Here is a 10,834-nt window from a genome sequence, read left to right as displayed (position 1 = left end):
TTCCTGATGAGTTTTTCCTGCGGTGCCGGAGATTAGTAAATCACAATCTTCCATCTGTGGCCTGGAGAAAACGCTGCTCTTGTTTGGCATCTAAGGGGACACATCTGGCGGTGAGACGACTGCTCTGCTCAAGTGATTGGCGACAATGGTGCGAGTTTCGGATGGAACTGTGTCACGGAGAAGGCGATGATGTCACAGAGGAGAAGGCGATGATGTCATAAGAGAAGTCCACGAGGAGGACAGTAATTCATTATTTTACTGCTTTGAACACATCTTCATTTTTATTAATCTGGAATACATAATTATTTAGAGGCTTTTCTGTGACAGAACAACCACCCCCAACATTCCCCAACACAGGATGGACCCCAGAATCATCACTACTATCCTGCACATGATAATCTAGAACTATCCTGGTAGAAAAGGTGACAAGACGACTACCTGCAGCCACCAGTAGAGGGAGCACAGGAGCAGCGGCAGAAAGCCGCACATTACATGTCCTGCGCATACAGGGTACAGGGCGCAATACGGAAAAAAATTAGTAAACGAAATCACCAACTGTCGCCGCCGCCGGGCTCCTCCTCCGGATCCAACAGTCACGGCCGGGGCTCAGGCGCCCCGACTCCCTAACAACGCCCTCTGCCCCCGGCTGTCGGTTCCTCCCTGCTCTCCGCTCCGCGGGGGACAGAAGATGAGGGACACTGTTACCTCAGGACAACCGCTACTTGTGGCCGTTAGAGCCGTTGTCACGCAGCGGACGTCGGTCAGCGCGGTGACGTCATTGCTTGCCCCCGCGCAGTGTCCCCTGTGACACGTGATAGGAGGGTTGCGTCTAGATCGGAGCTCTGCGGAGGTCACGAGACAGGAGGTGAGGAGCGAGGACCTCACAGTCCCCTCCGGTGTAGTCAGCTCAGGCTGCGGGACTGTCCCGATTGTGAGTCCCGCATAGACTCTGCTTCAGCCGCACAGCCAGCAGAGGCAGCCGACACGCCCCCTTGATTAGGCCATGCCCCTCCGTATCTTCTCCGTTGTTTCAGAGAGGGAGACGAGAGCACATGGTGTGTGTGTGTGTGTGCACATTTGAGGTGTTTGTGTGTGTGCACATTCTGAGGTGTGTGTGTGTGCATTCTGAGGTGTGTGTACAGTCTGAAGTGTGTGTGTGCACAGAGGTGTGTGTGTGCACATTCTGCGGTGTGTGTGCACATTCTGAGGTGTTTGTGAGCATATTCTGAGGTGTGTGTGTGTGAGCAGATTCTGAGGTGTGTGTGTGTGTTCGGAGCTGAAGATGGCTTCTTATTCGGCAAATTTTTTCTGTTTTTTATAGGTTTAACAACAAAAAATAAGAATCACAATAATAAAACACAATGCAGTGAGGTGCCCTGATGTGAATACACTTAAAGACAGCTATAAAAACAATAAAACTCGCACATGGACAAAAAAATGGGCCATCAAAGTGCGCACCATAGAGAGTTGAATGAGCACATTCTGAGGTGTGTGTGTGTGTGTGTGTGTGTGTGTGTGTGTGTGTGTGTGTGTGTGTGTGTGTGTGTGTGTGTGTGTGTGTGTGTGTGTGTGTGTGTGTGTGTGTGTGTGTGTGTGTGTGTGTGTGTGTGTGTGAGCACATGTCCCCATAAGGCCTATAATTATAATAATCACAAGACACCTTTAATGGTTGGAATAAATGGCCGTGAGGTTTTATTTTGAGTTACAAAATCCAATTAATTAAATAAATAACCAATAAATAATATCCATAAGTCCAAATGTCCATAAACTTCCAGAAACCAAATCCACCCAAAGTTGAGTGATTTTTACCCACAAATAAAACCAAACGACAGGTGAATGATAACATAAAGGGAGGGAGGGCGGGCTCTTCTTTTCTTCAAGCGCCGGCGAACTGAGTATCCAACGCCGGTGCTCAGGTATATATCATAACAAAATCTGCCCAGCAACTGATTGACAACCAATCATCCATCAAAAATTTAGGCGGGCAAAAAGCCAGTCAGAACCAGATCTGGCTGCTTTTACATACAGTAACAGTAAATACCCTGACCTCAACTTGACCCCTAATATTCATGGCATAAATGAATGTGCCAGGCCTATGTGGACATGGGACCCCCGCTATATTTCTGCTGTCTGAGCGGGGGGGCTTACATGTCCCCATAAGGCCTATAACTATAATTATAATAATCACAAGACACCTTTAATGGTTGGAATAAATGGCCGTGAGGTTTTATTTTGAGTTACAAAATCCAATTAATTAAATAAATAACCAATAAATAATATCCATAAGTTCATAAGTCCAAATGTCCATAAACTTCCAGAAACCAAATCCACCCAAAGTTGAGTGATTTTTACCCACAAATAAAACCAAACGACAGGTGAATGATAACATAAAGGGAGGGAGGGCGGGCTCTTCTTTTCTTCAAGCGCCGGCGAACTGAGTATCCAACGCCGGTGCTCAGGTATATATCATAACAAAATCTGCCAAGCAACTGATTGACAACCAATCATCCATCAAAAATTTAGGCGGGCAAAAAGCCTGTCAGAACCAGATCTGGCTGCTTTTACATACAGTAACAGTAAATACCCTGACCTCAACTTGACCCCTAATATTCATGGCATAAATGAATGTGCCAGGCCTATGTGGACATGGGACCCCCGCTATATTTCTGCTGTCTGAGCGGGGGGGCTTACATGTCCCCATAAGGCCTATAACTATAATTATAATAATCACAAGACACCTTTAATGGTTGGAATAAATGGCCGTGAGGTTTTATTTTGAGTTACAAAATCCAATTAATTAAATAAATAACCAATAAATAATATCCATAAGTTCATAAGTCCAAATGTCCATAAACTTCCAGAAACCAAATCCACCCAAAGTTGAGTGATTTTTACCCAAAAGGCCAAGGTTCAAAGAGCCGAGGCCCCCCCCAAACCACACAGCCATTTTTCGATTATATTGCCCATGTTAAGATTAAATATATCAAGTCCGATATCGGACAAATGAACCAAATCATTTCTGAACATCCCTGGTAAAAAGCCTTCTAAGTCTGTATGTCTAAAAGAAAACCCAGAAATAAGAGGTAAAAACTTCTTCATGGAGAAATTAACCCTCTTCCGGATCTTATCCAAAAATGAAAGTTGATTACAGTGCCAAGCACGCCTGGGAATGATTTCTGAAAAAACGACACCAGACAATGGAAAAGTCTGTCTTAAATAAGTAAGATCTGACCGCATAATGGCCAGTAAATTCAAAGTGTTGATTCTTCCTAAGTCATTCCCAGCGAGATGCACTACAATTAAATCCGGATAAGGGAACTTCTCCAAACAACTCTTTACCTCGGACACCAAAGAAGGCCATTTCAGGCCGCGAATGCCGTGCCAAAAGACTTGAACTTTAGAAGAATGGAACGACAAATTTTCAGAATATGATCGAAGGCCGGCCCTCTTCTGAGCCCAGAAGACAAATGAATGCCCAACGATCCAAATAACTGCAGGGTATAAGAGAAATAAAAATTAATCGGGATATAAATCAGGACAAACATAAATTTTGAATCTTTTCGATTCCCATCTTCCCATTCTTTTAATTCTATCGTCAGATAGGCCAGCTCTTGAGGCTTCTGTAGCCGCACCTATTCTGAAAGAATGGGAAGTAATTTTGAGATGACTTTTACCCAAAAATGCCAAACACTTCTTCAAAATAAAATTGAATTGAAAAACCGTCACCGGGGAAGAATCTCTATGAATAAATAGGGAGCCTTCAGCCGGAGGCCTAAACGTAATCCATTTAGACAGATTAGCCACAGGACAAATTTTAGATTCAGGGAACGAATTCAATCTTAGTTCAGATCCTCTCCCCAGCTGATCCGTTTTAGACTTCCTGATAAACAAGAGAAGAAACGATTCAAAAATTCTGACGTCCGAAAGCATGAGCCCGGATGAAACAGCTTTCTTGGCTGATACTACCTCACTGACCCTCAGTGCCCCAAAAAAGGAGATAGAAAATATGGAATTAAACAAAAGCGCTTCCTCAAAATTCTTACAAACGTGCGCAAGGGCAGAACAAATGTCAATTAACAAAGAAATAGCAATAGGGCACCTTGAATCCGGAAAAAACCTTTCCCTTTTCAGGCCCTTCAAAAATTGCTTAACTAAGAAAAATTCCGTTAACGCAGTACCGCCATGTAATTTTAAAAAGAAAGAGACTCCCGCAAAGCTTTTGGCTATTGCGGAGTAAGATAAGCCCTGTTTGACCAGAGACTCAGCGAATTTCAAAGCCGAAGTCGGGTCAGGAACAGAGGCGTCAAAACCGAAAAGCACAGAAAAATCGACCCATTTCTTCCATGCAGCTGAGTAATCAGCCCATGATCTGTTTGATAAAGAATTCTGAATAAAATAAGGAATTATATCGGAATCAGGTCCTGAATTGAAAGGGGGCAATCGTACGCCTCTTTGTCTGCCATTGGGACCTGTAGATAAAAATCAAGCCACTGACGGTGCAATATAAGATCAGTTAAATGACTAACTTTACCACCTCCCGAGACTGCTTTTAACCAAATATTGCAGTTCAAACATTCCAAAACCAATTTTCTCAAAATTTTTGCTGCATTCGCATTTTTGGATGATAGGGTATTGATTGAAAAAATTACTGCCTGATTCATGGAATGTAGTAGAACCCTGGAATTTTGCAATTCACGGCCCCATAAGCAAATACATAGAAGGATTGACAAAAGTTCAGTAATAAAAGGGTTCTTGTTTAATTTTCTAGCAACCCAATTGACAGGCCAGTTCAGGGATACCCAGTGAGATTGAAACAAACAAGCTACTCCTAGAGTGGCGTCTGCAGAAAAAACGAGGGGAATAAAATCCGAAGAGACAAAAGGGGATTGGATTATTGATCTGCCATTAAAACCCGCTAAAAATGCTAGCCAGATTCTGGCGTCCTCTTTCACCTCGGAACACAATCTGATATGAGAATTGGGGGAAGAATGCCCTTTAGTAGCTTCGTAAAGCGACCTGGAAAAAACCCTGCCAATCGGAATGACCCTTAAGGAAAAGTTCAGTAGCCCCAGCAGGGACTGAAGCTCCTTAAGAGTGATTTTGTCTTTTGCTAGTAAGTTTTCCAGAGAACTACGAAGCTTGTCAATTTTTTCCTGGGGCAGGACGGTTTCCATTTTGACCGAATCGATCATGATGCCCAAAAATTCAATGCGACAAGAAGGGCCTATTGTTTTCTCGTGGGCAATTGGGACTCCAAAAAATGCGCACAATTCAAGAAACCTAGAAAGAGTATTTTCACAAGACATAGATTGGGATGGGCCAACAAAAAGGAAGTCATCTAAATAGTGTAGAATACCCGCCTCACAACCGCTAGATTCCAAAACCCAATGCAAAAAGCGGGAAAAATTCTCAAAATAAAAACAGGACAGGGAAAAACCCATAGGAAGGCATTTGTCAAAAAAGAAGCAGTTATCAAAATGAAAACCCAATGAATTAAACCCCTCCGGATGAACTGGGAGAAGTCTGAAGGCAGATTTAATGTCTGATTTGGATATAAGGGCATTAGGGCCGAATTTTCTAAGCATATCCAGAGCGCCATCAAAGGAGGAGTAGGTGACAGAACACATTGTCTTGTCTACCTCATCATTCAGTGATTGGCCGACTGGATAAGATAAGTGGTGAATCATCCGGAAAGAACCCGGCTCCTTTTTGGGAACAATACCCAGGGGGGGATAAGCGAAAATTTAAATATGGGGGGGACAAAAAAGGGCCGGCGACTCTGCCTAGCTCAATTTCAGAAAAAATTTTCTCCCTAGCGACATCAGGAAAGTCGGTAATGGACGGGAGATTTTTAACTAAAACACAACCAGAACCTTTGAATTGAGGAACACGAAAACCTAGAGAAAAACCGTCATATAGTAAACTACTGATCTCCCTGTCTGGGTATTTGCTTAGCCAGTGGACCATTTTTTCCAGCCTCACTGGCGATTGAGCCCTTTGAAATTGATTCCTTAGAGGATTGCTGGGCAGCCTGCTTTTTAAAGCATTTGGACATTGAGTGGGAATTCCCACAGAAAGAACATTCATGCCGAAAACGGCAACTATTGTTCCACTTACAGAAAGAATCATTGTAAGCAAAACGAACACCTTTTTTGCTGACAGAAACAGAAGGCTGCCTAGTAACAGCATTCCTCATAGGAAGCATGAGATTGATCCATAAACCAATGTCTTTGGAGCCCCATTTTACTTCGGGATGAACTGACAGCTTATGTCTAAATGCCTCATCATAACTGAGCCATGCGGAGCCACCAAAATTTTTATAAGCCTCCAAAATAATGTCGACGTGTTGGAAGAGACTACTACAAAGGTTAGGTGATTTCTCTCCCAACACGGCAGCATAGATGGCAAACGCCTGGACCCAGTTATTAAAGGACCTAATACTACGCTTAGGATCATCATGGTCAGATTTGTCATCTTTCTTCTCTGACTTAGGGGGGTGATCCCTACTTGGTAACAATGAAAACAGATCGACAAATTGATTATTCCAAATGAGCTCCTTAACTGAGGGGCTCAAATGGAATCCCAGTGGGGAAAGCTCACAAGTTAAAGCCTCCTTGAAAGGATTCAAAGGAGGCATATTAAGGGCAGGAGCTTCTGAGCGAAAAGGAGCAGGAGAAGCTGCTGCCCGAGATGAGTTATTAGCCTCGCTTAATGCTTCAGCTACTACGGATTTAATTAAGTCTCTTAACTGGCTCTGAGGGACAGACAAGGGGATATTACAAGTCTCACCCCTCGCAGGTCGGTCGTCCGGTCTTCTTCCTCCTTCACAGCCTGCGCTCCAGCCCGCAGAATGGGGCGAGCGCAGCTGCCTGGCAAGTCTTGGGTCACGATCCTCCTCTTCATCAGATGACAGGGGGGGCAGAGCAGACCTCGAGCCCCGTGCAGCAGCTGCAGGAGCTGACCGGGCGCCAGCAGAGAGGGGCACCGCAACGCTTTTACGGCCGGTGCCCTTTCTGGCTCTTCCGGCCGCTCCCGATGACGTGGACGGCTCACCCAGCTGATGGTCGCCAAAATCTCGCGGAGGGCTGCGAGACTTCGACGCGCAGCGGCGGCGTGACTTCCCGCTTGCTTCTGACAGACCGGGCCTGGACGCCGCAGGAGACGGAGCAGGGGAGGAAGCCGCCTTCTATCTTCTGGTCCTCGCCGGAGGGCTCACAGCAGCCGGAGCTCCCATTTCTTGCCCCGCAGCTGGCACCACAGGTTCCGGAACAGGAGGAGGAGCGACGGCTTCGGAGGCTGCTAATGGAGGTTTCATAGCCAAGCAGCTCCTCAGCCAATCCTCCCCGTCCTCCCCGCCAGCTCTTGATAGGAGTTCCTGCAGGAGCTTCTCCATTGCTCGGTGAGGTCTCTTCTTTTCTTCAAGCGCCGGCGAACTGAGTATCCAACGCCGGTGCTCAGGTATATATCATAACAAAATCTGCCCAGCAACTGATTGACAACCAATCATCCATCAAAAATTTAGGCGGGCAAAAAGCCAGTCAGAACCAGATCTGGCTGCTTTTACATACAGTAACAGTAAATACCCTGACCTCAACTTGACCCCTAATATTCATGGCATAAATGAATGTGCCAGGCCTATGTGGACATGGGACCCCCGCTATATTTCTGCTGTCTGAGCGGGGGGGCTTACATTCTGAGGTGTGTGTGCACATTCTGAGGTGTGTGTGAGCACTTTCTGAGGTGTGTGTGCACATTCTGAGGTTGTGTGTGTGAGCACATTCTCAGGTGTGTGTGTGTGCACATTCTGAGGTGTGTCTGTTAGCACATTCTGGGGTATGTGTGTGTGTGAGCACATTCTGAGGTGTGTGTGCACAATCTGAGGTGTGTGTGCACATTCTGAGGTGTGTATGAGCACATTCTGAGGTGTGTGTGAGCACTTTCTGAGGTGTGTGTGCACATTCTGAGGTGTGTGTGTGTGTGTGAGCACATTCTCAGGTGTGTGTGTGTGTGTGCACATTCTGAGGTGTGTCTGTTAGCACATTCTGGGGTATGTGTGTGTGTGTGTGTGTGAGCACATTCTGAGGTGTGTGTGTGCACAATCTGAGGTGTGTGTGTGTGCACATTCTGAGGTGTGTGTGTGAGCACATTCTGAGGTGTGTGTGTAAGGCTACGTTCACATTTGCGTTGTGCGCCGCTGCGTCGGCGACGCAACGCACAGCGCAAATAAAAACGCATGCTAAAACGCTGCATTTAGCTACGCATCCGTCCTTTTTTGCCAAAATTTGGACGCAAAAAAAATGCAACTTGTTGCGTTTTCTGCGCCCAACGCTTGCGGCAAAAAAAACGCATGCGTCGCCCAACGCAGCACAACGCATGTCCATGCGCCCCCCATGTTAAATATAGGGGCGCATGACGCATGCGTCGCCGCAGCGTTTCCCGACGCTGGGTCGGGAAACGCTAATGTGAACGTAGCCTAAGCACATTCTGAGGTGTGTGTGTGAGCACATTCTGAGGTGTCTGTGTGCACATTCTGAGGTGTTTGTGAGCATATTCTGAGGTGTGTGTGTGAGCACATTCTGAGTGTGTGTACATTCTGAGGTGTGTGTGTGTGAGCACATTCTGAGGTGTGTGTGTGTGAGCACATTCTGAGGTGTGAGCACATTCTGAGGTGTGTGTGTGTGTTTGTGAGCACATTCTGAGGTGTGTGTGTGTGTACATTCTGAGTTGTGTGTGTGTGAGCACATTCTGAGGTGTGTGTGTGTACATTCTGAGGTGTGTGTGTATGAGCACATTCTGAGGTGTGTGTGTGTGTGTGCACAATCTGAGGTGTGTGTGTGCACATTCTGAGGTGTGTGCACATTCTGAGATGTGCACATTCTGAGGTGTGTGTGCACATTCTGAGATGTGAGCACATTCTGAGGTGTGTGTGTGCACAGTCTGAGGTGTGTGTGTGCACAGTCTGAGGTGTGTGTGTGTGCACATTCTGCGGTGTGTGTGTGCACATTCTGAGGTGTGAGCACATTCTGAGGTGTGTGTGTGAGCACATTCTGAGGTGTGTGTGAGCACAGTCTGAGGTGTGTGTGTGCACAGTCTGAGGTGTGTGTGTGCACAGAGGTGTGTGTGTGCACATTCTGAGGTGTTTGTGAGCATATTCTGAGGTGTGTGTGAGAGCACATTCTGAGGTGTGTGTGTGTGTTCGAAGCTGAAGTTGGCTTCTTATTCGGCAATATTTTTCTGTTTTTTATAGGTTTAACAACAAAAAATAAGAATGACAATAATAAAACAGAATGCAGTGAGGTGCCCTGATGTGAATACACTTAAAGACAGCTATAAAAACAATAAAACTCGCACATGGACAAAAAAAAGGGCCATCAAAGTGCGCACCATAGAGAGTTGAAGAAATGGTTAAATGCCTTTTGGCCACTGATCTTACACTGCAGACATATAGAACAGGGAGCCTCACATCAAACCAGTTGTCTCCAGCCTGGCCCAGGGTTCTGGGCATCAGAACTGGCATCAAAGTGGGCAAACTTTGATTGTCACTGATTTGAATAAGTAACTGATGTTTTTAAGGGGTTAAATGACTTTGGAAATAGAGATAGATAGACAGAGAGAGAGATAGATAGAGAAAGATAGATAGACATGGATAGATAGAGATAGATAGACATAGAGAGATAGACATATATAGATAGATTGATATAGATAGAGATAAAAAGAGATAGATATAGAAAGATAGAGATAGAGTGATAGCTAGAGATATAGAGATAGATAGATAGACAGATAAAGATAGATAGAAAGAGATAGATAGATAGTGTGAGGTAGTGACCGGTGTCATGCGAGAGTCGCTATGTATCCCCCAGGATGTGCTTAGAAGCATATAAGATCCGCTGGAGTGCCCTGTGCTCACAGGAGGTTGCCTGTGAGACACAGGGAAGAATAAAAGTGAGTGTGAACTATGTCAAGTTATTTGTCCCAGAAATTATTCAGGATAACCCGGTATGGGCTTTTATTTTTGAAACGGACTGCAAGAAGGTAGTGGGGCCGGTCCGTTTCCTCCAGCCCAGATCTTATAGTGGCCCATGGCCATAGAATCCTGAGGAAAGGAAAAAAAAACCCTGCAAGAGAGTTTGGGGTGTGTCAGTCTGGTCTGGGAGTCAGACCTAGCAGGAGGCTTATGAGGAGCTCTTTCCGTGTGGAGCAACACGGGCCGGGCAGAGCCTAAAAAGCCGGACACCCCAACGTACACGGTGGTGTTAACGTTCACGGCAACGGATTGTGGACTATCTTTTTTTTCCCGGCTGCATGCCGAAGGACTTGTTTGCTTATTTTTTCCAGTTTGTCAGTATGCAATAAAATAAACAAGACTTTATTTTTGAACTTTATATGGGTCACTGCCTTCTCACTGCACAGCAAGAACATCGCTGCATCACAATGGAGATAGAGAGAGAGAGATAGAAATAGATTGATAGAGATGGGCAGCACGGTGGCGCAGTGGTTAGCACAGCAGCCTTGCAGCGCTGGGGTTCTGGGTTCCAATCCCACACAAGACATCTGCAAAGAGTTTGTATGTTCTCTCCGTGTTTGCGTGGGTTTCCTCCGGGCACTCCAGTTTCCTCCCACATTCCAAAGACATACTGATAGGGATTCTAGATTGTGAGCCCCAACGGGGACAGTGATGATAATGTGTGCAAAACTGTAAAGCGGAATATGTTAGCGCTATATAAAAATAAAGATTATTATTATTAGAGAGATAGATAGATAAATATAGAGATAGATAGATAGATAGATACCATATGGAAGACCCTAACAATGGCCTCAAATAAAAAACACAGAG

The 10,834-nt window shown here is 45.4% G+C and overlaps 1 protein-coding gene across 1 annotated transcript; it reads right to left on the bottom strand.

The window, feature by feature from the left end:
• Positions 1-2,559: 2,559 nt before the first annotated feature.
• On the bottom strand, positions 2,560-7,393 carry LOC138674531 (uncharacterized). The gene is made up of 3 exons (XM_069762356.1): positions 7,242-7,393; positions 6,790-7,145; positions 2,560-3,491 (listed from the first exon to the last, which is right to left on the bottom strand). The coding sequence occupies exons 1-3, from the start codon at positions 7,391-7,393 to the stop codon at positions 2,911-2,913; spliced, it is 1,089 nt and encodes a 362-aa protein (XP_069618457.1). The 3' UTR covers positions 2,560-2,910.
• Between the last annotated feature and the right edge of the window lie 3,441 nt (positions 7,394-10,834).

Source organism: Ranitomeya imitator, chromosome 4 (genome assembly GCF_032444005.1).
Source record: "Ranitomeya imitator isolate aRanImi1 chromosome 4, aRanImi1.pri, whole genome shotgun sequence".
NCBI lineage: Eukaryota > Metazoa > Chordata > Amphibia > Anura > Dendrobatidae > Ranitomeya > Ranitomeya imitator.
The sequence above is the reverse complement of the archived record's forward strand: the minus strand, read 5'-3'. Positions and strand labels throughout refer to the sequence as shown.